The following is a 15,576-nucleotide window of genomic DNA, read 5'->3' on the forward strand; positions in this document are numbered from 1 at the left end:
GGTCATGGTGAATTGGGGGTGGGTGTGGAGGGGCGGCCTAGTGTGTAGGGTCATGGTGAGCTGGGTGTAGAGGGGCGGCCTGGTGTGTAGGGTCATGGTGAGCTGGGTGTGGAGGGGCGGCCTGGTGTGTAGGGTTATGGTGAGCTGGGTGTAGAGGGGCGGCCTGGTGTGTAGGGTCAGGGTGAATTGGGGGTGGGTGTGGAGGGGCGGCCTGGTGTGTAAGGTCATGGTGAGCTGGGTGTGGAGGGGCGGCCTGGTGTGTAGGGTCATGGTGAATCGGGGCTGGGTGTGGAAGGGCGGCCTGGTGTGTAAGGTCATAGTGAGCTGGGTGTGGAGGGGCGGCCTGGTGTGTAGGGTCATGGTGAATTGGGGGTGGGTGTGGAGGGGCGGCCTGGTGTGTAGGGTCATGGTGAATTGGGGGTGGGTGTAGAGGAGCAGCCTGGCTGTTGGGCCGTCCACCCAGACAGCAGCCCTGGGTCCCTGCTCTCTGTGCTGGGTACTGGGTCATAGAATATGGATTAGGGAGATGTGGCCCAAATTCACACAGCTGGAGATCACATCAGGGACAGTGGCCAGGCAGGGAGAGGAAGCGTGGAAGGTTCTGGGGTGCCAGGGATGACCTCTGTAGGAGGGGCCGTGAGAACTGAGGCTGCAGGACATTTTTTCTTAACAAAACTCGTGGAGTCCTTAGGACAACCTGGCATGGTTCCTGACACCCCTGTGAGGTTCGTGCCACCCCACCTCCACCTCCAGATGAGACCCAGGTCCTAGAGGCTGGGGTAGCTGGGTGGGGAGGCCTCAGACCCTGAATGCCATGATCGCTCAGAGCATGGGTCCACCATGCACTTATGGGAGAAGCGGCTGGGTCCCCGGGAGCAGAATGTGGAAGGGTGGGCGGGTGTGAGGACCAGGCTCTTCTTGGGCTGAGTGAGCCCCTCCCTGTCACCCTGCACTAGCAGTGGCTTCTGCAGGGTCTCAGGCCTGCCGTCCTCCCTGGCAGGTGGATGGGGACATCCCACCCCGGGTGAAGAAGGACGCTCACGAGCTCATCCTGGACTTCATCCGCTCAAGGCCTCCACTGAAGCAGGTGCCCCTCTGCGCCTCCTCCCTGGGGTCTTCTGGCCTCTTCCTCCTCAGGGGCAGCCTGGGGCCTGGCGCTGTCCTGTGGCCAACCCGGGAGGTGTCCCAGCACATCTGCTTCACGGGTGAGGCAGGCTGGCTTCCTCTTGCCTGTGGGCTGGCCCGGGGCCTTCCTTCTGGGAAGGGGCGATGTGAGCTGCACCACGCCCTCCAGGTGGGCCTGGCTGGCTCTTCCGACTCCAGAGTGGGCCCACGTCATGGCGTGCTTCCCCACCCAGGTCTCCGAGAGGCGGCTGCGCCCGTTGCCGCAGAAGCAGAGGTCCCTGCACGAGAAGATCCTGGAGGAGATCAAGCAGGAGCGGAGGCTGCGCCCAGTGCAGGGCGAGGGCTGGGCCACCCGTGGTGAGCCAGGGGACAGCGGGAGGAGAAAGACCCCATGCCCTGGCTGGGGTCCCCTCATTCCCTGGTCAGGTTGCACGTTGGAAAGTGTCATTGTTCCTAAAAGCTTCTGAACACATGGAAGACACAGAACATCTTAATTTTTGAGGCACACAGGCTTTTGAAACTCAGAATACTTAGGGATTAAAAAAATAAAATTGGCCGGGCGAAGTGGCTCATGCCTGTAATCCCAGCACTTTGGGAGGCTGAGGTGGATGGATCATTTGAGGCCAGGAGTTCGAGACCAGCCTGGCCAACATGGTGAAACCGTCTATACCAAAAATATAAACAATTAGCTGGGTGTGGTGGTACATGCCCGTGATCCCAGCCACCTGGGAGGCTGAGGCAGGAGAATTGCGTGAACCTGGGAGGCAGAAGTTACGGTGAGCCAAGATCGTGCCACTGCACTCCAGCCTGCGCAACAGAGAGAGACTCCATTTCAAAAAATTAAATTAGGCTGGGCGTGGTGGTTCACGCCTGTAATCCAAGCACTTTGGAGGCCAAGGCAGGGGCGGATCACCTGAGGTCGGGAGTTCAAGACCAGCCAGACCAACATGGTGAAACCCCGTCTTTATACAAAAAATAAAAAGGAAAAGAAAAAAATTAAATTAAAATAATATGTACATATGTATATTTGTTTGAGATGGAGTCTTTCTCTGCAGGGTTTGGCTCTCTGCCCTGCATCCTCAACGCCTGCTCTGGAGACTCCAAGTCTACCTCCTGCATCAACCTGTCGGTCACAGATGCTGGGGGTAGTGCCCAGCGCCTGAGGCCCCGTGTGCTGCTCAAGGCACCCACCTTGGCCGAGATGGAAGAGATGAACACGTCTGAGGTCAGAGTCTGTGGAGGTTCCTGATAGGAGACCAGGAATGGCGGGTGGAGGCTGAGGAAGCAAGAAGGGCTCAGCCAAGTGGGGGGCAGCAGCCAGTGTGGTGTCCCCTGCCCAGGGCCCTCCTTTGAAATTGATGTCCTGTTGTGGCATCGCTGCCTCTTCCCGCCCCAGGAGGAGGAGGTGGGGCTTGGGGACCCTGCTCTTTGGGCTGCTGACAAGGATGACTGGGAGGGTCCCTGGGCTGCCTCTTCCCACAGCGATGGAGGGCTGGCAGTGGAAGTGCCCCGTTGTCTCAGGGCCAGGAAGCTGAGCACCCCTGTAGTTGATATGAAAAGCTGGTCCCAGGGAGGCTGCCTGCCCACCCTGGCTGCCCTGCGAAAGGGGTGGTCCTCTCTTCCCAGGAAGGCCTGGTGCTGGCTGTGTTGAGAACCACCCCAGAGAGCTCTGCCTCCATCTGACACTAGCCACCAGACCTGTGCCTTTCTAGGACTTTCTGGAAGGCCTTGGGGAAGGGCTTGGTTATTAAGGTGCTTGCCATGAACTGTCCAGAGAAGGGCAGGCTGGGAAGTCGGTGGAGACCGCCCCACATCGCAGCAGACCCAGCGGCACCCATGGGTCCTTTGCCTCAGTCCAGGCACGGGCAGAAGGCACTGGCGGGTGTTGTCAGGGCAGGCCTGCATCTGTTGTGTCCACAGGAAGAAGAGTCTCCGTGTGGGGAGGTGACGCTGAAGCGGGACCGCTCCTTCTCAGAGCATGACCTGGCCCAGCTGCGAAGTGAGGTGGCCTCTGGCCTGCAGCCGGCCACACAGCCCAAAGGAGGGACGCAGCCCCCACGGCCCCGAGCGGGCAGCGCACGTGCGTTGAGTCCTGGCTCCCAAGACCAGGGCAAGTATTGCCTCCCACCCCCACACCCCCCTTCACTCCCACCCCTGATCCATCCTGAGGGTACCCATCCCTCCACCTCAGCCCACGTCTTCCTGAGCAGGCAGCTCCCAGGGACCCAGGGAACTCATGTCTGCAAGAGGGCACCACCTCAGGTGCCCGGGCTGGTGTGATCTCAACTCACTGCAACCTCCACCTCCCGAGTTCAAGCAATTCTTCTGCCTCAGCCTCCCAAGGAGCTGGGATTACAGGCATGTGCCACCGTGCCTGGCTAATTTTTTGTATTTTTAGTAGAGATGGGATTTTACCATATTGGCCAGACTGGTCTCAAACTCCTGACCTCATGATCCACCTGCCTCAGCCTCCCAAAGTGCTGGGATTACAAGTGTAAGCTACCGTGCCCGGCCGTAAAAATATTTTTTAATATTTAAAAAGAATTCCCATGATTCTGTTACCTAGACATAATTATTATTAACATATTGGGCTATAGGAACATAGCTGACTAGATGATGGCTCCTTGCGGTCCTCTGAGAAGGGAGGGGCATGTCCCTAGGAAGCTGGGTGGGCTCACCACACACGCCCTGGACCCTGCCTCCGTGCTGCCATGGTTCCTTCGACTGCTTTCCACGCTGCTGAGCACAGAATGATTCCTGCTGGCTATGCAGGGCTGGTCCTACCATCGTGAGAGCTGAACCTTGCAGAGAGCGCTCACCACTCAGGGTTCTTGTCCCCCTACCCCCTACATCCCACCAGACATGGCCAGGCTTCCTGGTCTGCCTGCGAGGCCAGAGTCTTGGGACAATCCTGTTAGGTGGTTATGGCTCCCTTCCCGGTGTTAAGAGGTCCAGGCCAGGTCAGTTCAAAACCTCGCACTTGCCCCAAGCCCCCGACCCTGGAGCTGTGCCTCAGCCTTAGAGCTGGTGGCAGGGAGGGAGGCCAACCCCCAGCTGCAGTGTGGTGTGGGCTGTGGGAGGAGGGTCCTTCGGTCCGCCTGACTGGTGCCATGGGACTCCCCACGCCGGCTCGTTGTAGAGCTCAGACACAGGGACCCTTCCGGGGTCCACTGTGCCGCATGGGCCCCAACAAAGGTCCCAACGTGGAAGCCACACTCCTCAGTGTTTTTTTCTTTTTGAGGCAGGGTCTCGCTCGGCTTCCCAGGATAGGGTGCAGAGGCACCATTAGTGCTCATTGCAGCCTTGACCTCCTGTGCTAAAGCAATTCTCCTGCCTCAGCCTCTTGAGTAGCCAGCACTTTCGGCCTGCTCCATGATGCCTGGCTTTTATATTTTTCTGTAGCGGGGTGGGGGGGGTCGCCCTACGTTGCCAAGAGTGGGCTCAAAGCTCCTGGGCTCAAGCGATCTGCCCTCCTTGGCATCCTACGTGCTGGAACTGCCCCGTGGCTATTGTGCCGCTGCTTCTCCACTTGGCCTTTTGCTTGGTTCCCCCTGGAACCCCCAACATCTCCATCAGCCCCTTGGCACTGCCCTCCGTACCCCGGCTCCTGCCAGGCTGTGCTGACGGGGCCTCTGCTCTCCCCCAGGTACCTATCCCGCCAACCTCTGTGACGCCAGCCACCCCCTACTCGGCAACCAGGGCTCCACGGGGGACAGACCTGAGGCCTCCATGACACCCGATGCCAAACACCTGTGGCTGGTGAGTGAGGATGCGATTGTCGTCCAGGGCGGCCTGGGGGGGCCTTTGGGCCCACCTTCCCTCTGCGAAACCGGTCGCCAGCCAGGTGTTCAGCGCTGAGGCCGTCTGTGGGGGGCGTGTCTGAGCACCTGTCTGGGGGCGGGGTCAGAGGGCGTGGCCTAAACGCCGTCTGGGCACCAGCGGTGGAGGTGCCGGAGCAGTGGTCTCTGCTGCCGCCTGCTGGAGCCGAACTGCACTGCAGACCCGGAGCCACCTTGCAAACAGGGCTGGGTGTGGGGTTAGGGCCGACGGCAAACCCACACGCCCTGGGCCCGCAGGTCAGCGTGACGGGGGCTCGCTGCGTGGAGACCTTGACTCTGGCCTGAGGCCGCCACGGCGCTGCTCAGCCCCTCTGCCCTCGGTCTCACATCTCTTGGACCTGCCTCTGGTGTGTGATTTAATCAAATGAGAGAACGGGCCCGCGGGCCTTGGTGGCAGCGTGCAGGTGTTGGAGGGATGGGAACGGTGTGGTTGCTGTCATTGTTGGAGGATTCATCGAGAGGCTCAGATGAGAACAGATGTTACAATGCTTTACTATCCTCCACCTACACGCAGTGCTGCATCAAAAGTTACCTCGCAGTACAGCATCTTAAAATGACAAACATGAATTATCTCACACAGTGTCTGAGGCTTGGGAATCTGGGAATGTCTTAGCAGTGTGGCTGTGGCTCAGGGTCTTCTGTGAGGCTGCAGTGAGGATGGCGGTGGGGTCTGCAGTCTCAACTAAAGTGCAGATGGGGTGGAGGAGCCGCTTGAAGTGTGGTCTTCACCCAGCTATGAGCAGGAGGCCTGAGTCCATTGCTGTGTAGGCCTCTCTGGGGGTGCTTGGGTACCCCACAGCATGGCAGCTGGTGTCCCCCAGAGCAAGCGGTTCAAGAGTGAGCACAGTGAAAGCCACTGTTAGTGACCAAGTCCAGAAGTGCCCATCTTCCCAGCTCACTGGGGGTGAGTCTAAGCCCAGCCTCCTTTTCTCAAGGGGAGAAAGGGAGTTAATACCCACTTCTTTCTCAAGGAATCAGAGGACACAGTTAAGATGACTGCAGGTCACATGAGTGGCTTTTTAGCTCTGAGGTCTCAGACGTGCTTTCTGAAGAGGGTATGGAGCATCACAGAACCTGTGGCCTTCCATCTGCGCTGGGCTAACATCCTCACCTGGGGAGAGGCTGCTGTTCTCTGCACCCGACATGAGGTCTCCTGGCCACAGATGTTGTTAGTGTAGCATCTGTGACATTTGAAGGGAATTGTTCAGAGGGAAGCAGTGCCATCAGGCCAAAGCCTAAAGCCCTGGGTGCCTCAGTTGAGTGGGGACGATTGCAAGCATCCCGGCATGTGTTCACAGCTCTAGACAGGATAACCCACTGCAAATCCAAAACAGAAAACATGGTCCATCTCCATCTCTGTGGCATCTTCGTAGGTGGTACCCACCTGCCTTGGCAATCATGGCTGATGGCATTGTGTCTGAGGGCTTTCGGTGTATCATCTCAATGGAGCTGAAATACAGCCCGATTTCACAGAGAACGGAGGCTTAGAGAGATCAGGTATCAAGTTCTGTGCTAAGCACTGGGAGGCAAAGTTGGCATAATGTGGCCCCAGGAATCAGTGGTCAGGACACGGGAGGGTGCCCAGGCAGATGGGCAGAGCAAGGTGAGCCTCAGGAGTGAGACGGCCTGTTGGAGGGTCCTGGGCCTCCTGGAAGAGAGGAAACGAACTCAAGGAGGGAAGATTTGAGATGGACTCTGATTGGTTTGGGTCAGCCGTGGCGTGTCTGCAGGCAGCGGCACCTTGAACAGACGGGCTGAGGGGAGTGTGTGGAGCGTGGCAGTGAGGGCTGGCCTGGCTGGCAGGGCCTGCTGGTTATGGGAGGCCTGGCCTGTAGCAGCAGGGCCTCGTCAAAGAAACGGGGACAGTACACGGCTCCCAGGACTGGATGGCGGATGCCCAAGTGTTTTAGAAAGTTGTCCGGCTTGTTTAGGCTGAGTCCAGGAAGGCATGAGGGTCCTCACAGAAGGCGAATAAGGTGGGGGAGACTGCTGCAGAGAAGACTCATACCTGAGGCCGAGTGCGCACAGCCCCTTGCCCTGTGCCCCAGGAGTTCAGCCACCCCGTGGAGAGCCTGGCCCTGACCGTGGAGGAGGTGATGGACGTGCGCCGTGTGCTGGTGAAGGCCGAGATGGAGAAGTTTCTGCAGAACAAGGAGCTCTTCAGCAGTCTGAAGAAGGGGAAGGTGAGGCTGCATGGATGTGGACTGCTCTCTTGCCTGTGGGGTGAGGGGCAGGTATGGACAGGCCGGATCCCAGGACTGTTTTCTCACGATCTGATTGGGAACCCTGAGGGGCAGCAGGGGCAGGGCCGGACCCAAGGGCGCTTTGGACAAAGTGGGGCTCTAACCACGTCTGTCCTGACAGATCTGCTGCTGCTGCCGGGCCAGGTTCCCGCTGTTCTCATGGCCGCCCACCTGTCTCTTTTGTAAGAGGTGAGCCTTCCCTGAACACCTGAGCTGTCAATTCACAAGGGAAGGAGGAGGTGAGAAGCCTTTGGGGCAGTGCTGCCCACAGAACTTCCTGTGATTCCAGGAATGTTCTAGCATGTTCCATGTGATACGGTTAGCATCGATGAGGAATTACATTGAAATTTTATTTAAATTAAAAGAGCTAAGCAACTCCCAGTTCAACTTCCACGGCCAGGAACAAGCAGGATACAAAACAATCAGGCAACAAGAAGGAAAGAGCAGGCGGCCCTGTGGGTATCACGGTCACCGCCTGGAGAGCTTCTAGGTCAGGAGCCAGAGCTGCTGGACTCCCCACTGGAGGGGGTAAAGCTGAGGATCCAGGGAGACCACAGCAGCTGGAGTCCCCAGTGCAGAATTAGAGGGGAGGGCTGGAAGAGAAGGCCTCAGAGAAGGGCCCCTTGTCTGAAGGAAATTACTTAGCTAATTTCTCTCCAGCACCCTAAAAAACCCTGTTTAATAGACCCAAGTGCAACGCTTCATGTGTTAGAAGTTCTTTATCCGGCAACTATCCTGAAGCAAAGGTTGGCAAACTATAGCCACAGGCCAGAGCTGGTCCTGTGCCTGTTTTGTAAGTAAAGTTTTATTGGGACACAGCCACGCCCATTTGTTACTCATTTAGCCACACCTAAAATGTTTATTCTCTGGCTCTTCACAGAAAAAATTTACCTTTCCGTGTTCTAAAGATCTGAAGGAACAATGCACAGGGCCAGGAATAGCGTCTGTTTCCACCAGCCATAGCCAGAAATATGAGTCACAGGGCACTACCTGGAGTGCACTCAAAGGCCTGGCCTCACTCAGGTGGAGTAAGTAGCCCGCAGCCACTGCTGCTCCAGGCCTGACCGAGGAATCGTAAAAGCAAGACCTTAAAGCATCACACTGTTCATAAGTACCTGAACTGATTCTCAGAACAAAGCTCAAGAATAAGCATTAGCAAAAACAAAAACTAGTACTCAGCAGGATAAACTGTCGCATCTAACCAAAGATTGTCAGTCACATAAAAACCAAGACAAAAATCAGTGACAGTGTGCTGTGGGCTTTGCCTCTTTTTCTTTTTTTTAACCCCTTTTTAGGCTCACACCTATGCATATGTATTGTGCGCTTTGTACCACATGTCTAAGTAGTGTTGGTAACAACAGTTAGCATTAAGGCCGGGGAGAGGGGAAAATTGGAAGTACAGTGTTACAGGGTTCGGAATATTAGACATGCTGTACCAAGTCATGTATTACTTAAAGGTAGGACTGTGGTAAGTTAAAGATATATACCATAAGTCCTAAAACAGTTACAGCTAATAAGCCAACAAGAGGTAAGAAGGAACCATAAAAAGTAATTAGTCCAAAAAATGGTAGAAAAAGAAGGGAAAGAACACATGAGTCAAAAAGAAAATGAACAGCAAGATGACTAACGTAAACACAGCTGTAATGAACATCACATTAACTGTAAATGATCTAAACAACCGGAGTAAAAGGCAGAGTTTCCCAGATTGACTAAAAAAGTAAGGCTGAGTGTGGTAGCTCATGCCTGTAATCCCAGCACTTCGGGAGGCTGAGGTGGGAGGATCACTTGAGCCCATGAGGTCGAGGCTGCAGTGAGCTGTGATGGTGTCACTGCACTCCTGCCTGGGTGACAGAGTGACACCCTGCCTGGAAAAAGAAAAATCACCTAATTTTATCTGTAAAATATTTTTGTTGCTATATGCTTGGAAAAGCCTGGAGAGTAGAAACTGTTACTAGCATGGGTGATTTCTGAGGATGGGGTGTCTAAATTGTGAATTCTTTCATGTTTGAATTTTTATGAGAAGGGATTTACTTTTGAAATCAGATACGGGAATTTTAAAAAAATGATTGTTTAAAATAGAGCATCTCAATTGAGGCCCCTCTGGCTTACATGGTGGGTAGTGTCAGTTACACGCCACTGTCTACATGTCTGTTTAGAAGGCATCTTAGGCCGGGCGCGGTGGCTCACGCCTGTAATCCCAGCACTTTGGGAGGCCGAGGCGGGTGGATCACGAGGTCAAGAGATCGAGACCATCCTGGTCAACACGGTGAAACCCCGTCTCTACTAAAAATACAAAAAATTAGCTGGGCATGGTGGCGCGTGCCTGTAATCCCAGCTACTCAGGAGGCTGAGGCAGGAGAATTGCCTGAACCCAGGAGGCGGAGGTTGCGGTGAGCCGAGATCGCGCCATTGCACCACAGCCGGGAAAAAAAGAGCGAAACTCCGCCCAAAAAAAAAAAAAAAAAAAGAAGACATCTTAGATGTCTTTGCAAGACTGTGCAGTTTTTAAAGACCTTTGTAGGATTTTGTTTTTAAATATTCCAAAAGAATGTCACCCGTCATACCTCAGTTCAGAAACAAGAGTCTGCTTAAGAGGGACTTTTACCACCAGTATTTTTAAACTTTACTCTATATCCTGCCACTTGGCAGTAGAAAACTCCAGGTGCAGACCTTCCTGAGAGAATGCTGAGGACCACATGTATTTTGGGTGGATACCTAAGTGCAAAGAAAAGCAGGATTTTGGTAAAATGAAAGTACTGAAGTAACCAGGGATCAAGCAGAAGGCAAGGATGGTTTGAACCGGGGTGCGTGGAGGCTGGCATGCGACTGTTTCTCAGCTGTTTCTTTGTGGGCTTCCTCCCGGCTGACGATGCATTTCCTCTGTTCCCTTCCAGAGCTGTCTGCACTTCCTGTAGCATAAAGGTGAGGAGTATGTGGGATCTCTGGGGTCTCAGCAAGGTGGGTGAGGGGCCCCACTGTCTTTGATTCCATCTGCCGGATGATTCTGCCCTCACCAGGCACCTCATCCATTTCCGTTCAGGCAGAATCCATCCTTAGACTTTCCAAGACAGTGTGCAGTTTTTAAAAACCCTTACAGGTTTTTGTTTGTAAACATTCCATGTTAGTAGCCTGGTGCCAAAAAGACCCTTCACTTCCCGTCTCAAAGTCCCATCTTCTGACATTCTGTAACTTTTTGAGTGTTTTAGGCGGGGTTCCTTACTGCAGCAGCCTGTGTGCTTATAGCTGTTGTCCCAGCACTTTGGGAGGCCAGGGCTGGCAGACCACTTGAGATCAGCCTGGCCAACATGGTGAACCCCCATCTCTATTAAAAATACAAAAAAATTATCTTCTCCTGGTAGAACACACCTGTAATCCCAGCTACTCAGGAGGCTGAGGTACGAGAATCACTTGAACCCGGGAGAGCTATGATGACACCACTGCACTCCAGCCTGGGTGACATACTGAAACTCCGTCTCATAAATACATACATACGTACAAGTACGTCACCAGCCAGGCAAGGTGGCTCATGCCTGCAGTTCCAGCACTTTGGGAGGCCAGGGTAGGAGGATCTCTTGAGCCCAGAAGTTCAAGGCTACAGTGAGCTATGGTGCCTCTGCACTCCAGCCTGGGCAGCAGAGCAAGATCTTGTCTTAAAAAAAAAAAAAAAAAAAAGTTTCTATTCATGCCTCAGTTCAGAAGCAAGACTCTGCTTCGGGGGTACTTTTCCCACCACTATTTTAAAACCCTTACTCCATATCTTGGCACTTGGCAATGGGAAAACTTCCACTGCATCCGTGTTAAATGTTGATTATGTGTAGGGCATGGTGTAGGTCCCATATGGTATAAAAAAGTCCAGTTTTTGCCCTCTAAGAAGGCCCTGCCCAGATGAGCAGAGAACGTGAATGGGTGTGTGCAGCCAGCAGGAGTCACACGTGGGTCTTCAGACAAATGGCACAGAGACATCGGAGAGCGTAGCAATTGCGGAAATTCTCTAGGTGGTGCTGGCTGCCACGCAGGTCCCACAGGGTTCTCTAGTACTGAGTGTGACCTGAATGTCCCTGTGGGGGTGCCTGGTCCATACCTCCTCCCTCTGCTGCAGATGAAGATGCCTTCTAAGAAGTTTGCACACATCCCTGTCTACACACTGGGCTTTGAGAGTCCTCAGAGGGTGTCGGCTGCCAAAACCACGCCAGTCCAGAGAAGAGACGTCTTCCAGTGCGTTCTTTGCCTTGCTGCTGATGTCACCGTGGTGGTCGGGCATTAACAGTAACCTGGGAGCTGGGGTGGAGGGGGCTGGCTTTGTCGCCATTTGCTAGGACACCCCAAGGAATAGAACTCCAAGGCAGAGATACATTATTTTGGAGGTCTCTGGGAGGCTGAGTAGTAGGTGGTCAGGGAGCAGTGCTGAGAGGAACACTGCTGGCTGTGTCAGTTACATACAACCCCATGGGTGCCTGAGGGCCAAGGGGAGGCCTAGGGTGAAAGGCAGCCAGGAGGAGCCCTGGGATGCAGTCAGGGATGGGGTGGGGTCTTGCACCCTGGCTGGCTGCTTTCCCTGACTGCCCTCTCCTGCTCCCTAGATCTCTGCAAGGACCACAGTGGCAGAGTGTGGAAGAGGCGTTCCCCCACATCTACTCCCACGGCTGTGTCCTCAAGGACGTCTGCAGTGAGTGCAGTGGCTTTGTGGCCGATGTGGTGCGCTCCAGCCGTAAGAGCGTGGACGTCCTCAACACCACGCCACGACGCAGCCGCCAGACCCAGTCCCTCTACATCCCTAACACCAGGACTCTTGACTTCAAGTGACAGCACCAGCAGGCCAGGCCTCCAGGAGGCACCAGGCAGGCCCTGTTCCAGGCTAGGACGCGCTGAGCTGTGCATGTACATATATACATATATAGATAGATTTATAATATATACACCTGGCCTATATATTTATAGACATCGTTTCCTGGCCCCAGAGCTCATTTGGGTTCAGGCACACTTCAGAACCCTCCCTCCGGGAGGCTGTTTCTTCTCAGGATTCCTTGCCGGGGAGGAAGTGGGGAACAGGGAGTGGGTTTTCTCACTGAGGAGAGAGAGCAGAGGGTTCTAGATCCTGGCAGACTGCATCCCATGTTCCCATTCTCTTCTCTGTCCCCAGTAATGAGGACAGCAGCTTCCCCTCCCCCGTGGATGTCTAGGTGGGGGTTGGGTATCTCAGCTCCCAGCTGGACCAGAGTGCCCTGCTCGCCTCTGCTCTCCCTTTGTGGAGACTTGGGCAGCACCTGGGAAGTGTCTGAGTGAGCGGGGTTCTCCTGGGAGGCACCCCCCGCCTCTGAAAGGTCTGGCCAGGCGTGGTGGCTCACACCTGTAATCCCAGCACTTTGGGAGGCCGTGGAGGGAAGAGCGCCTGAGGTCAGAAGTTCAAGAGCAGCCTGGCCAACATGATGAAACCTTGCCTCTGCTAAAAATACAAAAATTAGCTGGGCGTGGTGGTGCACGCCTATAGTCCTAGCTAGTTGGGAAGCTGAGACAGAAGAATCACTTGAACTTCGAAGGCGGAGGTTGCAGTGAGCCAAGATCACACCACTACACTCCAGCCTGGGTGAAACTGTCTCAAAAAAAAAAGTCCATGCCAAGCTTCTCCCTACCCTTTGCCTGGGGTCCACACCCCAGCTGTCCCGCCCCTTTGCCCTACCACATTCTGGTGCTGTCGTCACTCGCCTCAGGCTCAGAGGCTACTGAAGATGCTGGAGGTCCCAGTCCAGGGAGGAGCAGCTCTGTCAATCTGTGTACATGGCCACTCTTGGCCTAATAAAGGAAGTCTCACACCTTCTGTCTGGGATGTGCACTGAGGGTTTGCCCAGCATGGCAGTGGGCATATTCTCCCAAGGCTGAAGCTCGGCTTGAGGGGCCATCTGCCCTCCAGGACCAGGAAAGGCCTCCCTGGCTTAGCACAGTTGCATGCCCACCCGGCGAGGGTCCCAGGCCTGCTCTGTCCCTGCAGCGCTGGCTGGCTCTACCAGCTTCATGGTCCTGGCCACCTTGGTCAGGGGTGCAGGCAGACAGCACAGACCACATCCCATCAGCTCCCCTGGCCACACCTGCTGGCCTGGGGGACAGTTTAGTTTCACTTCCCAGATCCCTATTCTTATTCTCCAGGGAGAGGAATCACAGGGGCTGGAGGTGTGACTGAGGCTCTAGACAGGCCCTGTGCCCAGTGCTGTCTGCCCACCTGTGCCTGGCTCAGCCTGGTACAGCACCCTGCCCCGTTCCTCTGTGACGTTCTGCTCTCATTTCACCTTACACATGAGGAAACTGAGGCTCAATGAGGTGAAATAATTTGGCCAAAAATACATAGCTCACCCAGGAACTTTGACCCTAGGCTGTAATGCCGGCCATGGGGCCTGGAGGTTGGGAAGGGACCTGACTTGTAACAGATGGGCCTGTGGGAGAAACCTCCTATCAGCTGGGGCCCAGGAAATCCACACACATAGTTAGAGCCCCCAATAAAATAAGCCAGCTTTGGCTGTGCGTGTTTTTTTTTTGAGACAGGATTCTTTTTGTGTGTGTGTGTGCATTTTTTTTTTTTTTTTCCAGACAGTTTTGGTCTTGTTGACCAGGCTGGAATGCAATGGCGTGATCTCTGCTCACAGCAACCTCTGCCTCCTGCTGGCCCTGTATTTTTATTCCTGTTTAAGACTAAGAAAACCGCCATGCACGGTGGCTCACGCCTATAATCCTAGCACTTTGGGAGGCCGAGGCGGGCGGATCACGATGTCACGAGCTCGAGACCAGCCCGACCAACATGGTGAAACCCCGTCTCTACTAAAAATACAAAAATTAGCTAGGTGTGGTGGCGCATGCCTGTAATCCCAGCTACTCAGGGGCTGAGGCCGGAGAATTGCTTGAACCCAGGAGGCGGAGGTTGCAGTGAGCCGAGATTGTGCCACTGCACTCCAGCTTGAGTGACAGAGTGCGACTCCGTCTCAAAAAAATAAAAAATAGCAGGCACAGAGGGTCAGGAATTTCCCCTGGTCACATAGCCAGCAATAAGAAAGCTAATGTGCGGCACTCAGTAAGGACAACTGTGGATCTCCTGGTTCCACAGGGGCTTACACTCCCTATCATGGGAAGACTGGATGGTAATCCACGCAGAAACACTTGGAAATGAAAGCCCCCGTTAAAACGCTAGCCCAGGGCAGCCACAGTGGCTCACGCCTGTAACCCCAGTACTTCTGGAGGTCGGGGCAGGTGGATCAGCGAAGGTCAGGAGTTGGAGGCCAGCCTGGCCAACATGCTGAAACCCCATCTGTACTAAAAGTACAAAAATTAGCCTGGCATGGCGGCAGGTGCCTGTAGTCCCAGCTACTTGGGACGCTGAGGCAGGAGAGCTGCTTGAGCCTGGGAGTTGGAGGTTGCCGCGAGCCGAGACTGCGCCAGTGCGCTGCAGCCTGGGCGACGGAGCAAGCCTCACCTCGGAACACACAATCCTAGCCCGCGCCGGGAGGGGCGGGCCCAGGGGCCGCAGCGGGTGGGGCAGGAGGCGGCGGCACCCGCCTTCTCCGTGCCCGCCGGGCCCAAGGTCCCCAGCCCCACGCACAGGAAGCCGGGGTCCGCCCACGGAACCGAGCCCCGTCTCGGCCTCCTCCACTTCGTTTCCCGCTTTTCTGAGACGGTCTGGCCCCGTCCCCCGGGCTGGAGTGCAGCGGCGCGATCTCGGCTCGCGGCAGCCTCAGCCCCGGGACTCTCTGTCTCGGTAGAGACGGCCGCACCGTGTCGCCCAGGCTGGTCTGGAAACGGACCTCGGGTGACCCGCCCGCTCTGCCTCCCGGGAGCTGGGACCCCACGCGCGAGCACCGCGTCCGAGAGCTGCTCGGAACCACCGTCCCTAACGAGGCCTCCGCCGGGCAGCACGGCCCGGCCGACCCGCCCGACCCGCCGCGTGAGCGGGCGGCGGCTCCAGGCCGGGCAGAGGCCGCCATCGACGCCAGGCCACTGGACCGCGGTGACACGGGAAGAGCCAACGAGCCAACCAGTAGGCCCGGGACGCCGCCGAAACGCTCCCGCCCGCAGCGGGGACAGGCGCTGGCAGCGGCTCCCGGCGGGCCGAGCGCGGCCGCGGGGTCCGGGCCACACGCACGGGCGGGGCCTGGCAGGGCCGAGTGTCGCCCGCTGCGCGCCCCTTCCCCCGCATCGAACCCCGTCATCCCCGCGGGGCACCTCTCCAAGCCCGGGCCCGCGGCGCGCAGGTACCCAGCGCTCCCGAAACCTGACCGGGACCCGCCAGCCGCCGCGCAGACGCCGCGGCTGAGGCGGGAAAGTTCCGGAGAGCCGCAACGCGCAGGCGCCGCACCACAGGCCCCGCCCCCGCCTCTCGCGCCAGGAGT

At 56.1% G+C, this 15,576-nt stretch overlaps 1 protein-coding gene across 1 annotated transcript in view; it reads left to right on the forward strand.

The window, feature by feature from the left end:
* SPIRE2 (spire type actin nucleation factor 2) overlaps positions 1–13,712 on the forward strand; it is a 38,914-nt gene extending 25,202 nt beyond the window's left edge. The window contains exons 6-15 of the mRNA XM_017513977.2: positions 1,001–1,087; positions 1,359–1,482; positions 2,181–2,350; positions 3,046–3,235; positions 4,772–4,884; positions 7,013–7,147; positions 7,329–7,396; positions 10,102–10,129; positions 11,307–11,422; positions 11,788–13,712. Of these exons, the coding sequence (XP_017369466.1) occupies positions 1,001–1,087; positions 1,359–1,482; positions 2,181–2,350; positions 3,046–3,235; positions 4,772–4,884; positions 7,013–7,147; positions 7,329–7,396; positions 10,102–10,129; positions 11,307–11,422; positions 11,788–12,010 (1,254 nt within the window). The 3' untranslated portion in view covers positions 12,011–13,712. The remainder of the gene's footprint in view (positions 1–1,000; positions 1,088–1,358; positions 1,483–2,180; positions 2,351–3,045; positions 3,236–4,771; positions 4,885–7,012; positions 7,148–7,328; positions 7,397–10,101; positions 10,130–11,306; positions 11,423–11,787) is intronic.
* Positions 13,713–15,576: the final 1,864 nt, after the last annotated feature.

The sequence above is a fragment of the Cebus imitator genome, unplaced genomic scaffold, assembly GCF_001604975.1.
Source record: "Cebus imitator isolate Cc_AM_T3 unplaced genomic scaffold, Cebus_imitator-1.0 Scaffold509, whole genome shotgun sequence".
In the NCBI taxonomy this organism is placed as follows: Eukaryota; Metazoa; Chordata; class Mammalia; order Primates; family Cebidae; genus Cebus; species Cebus imitator.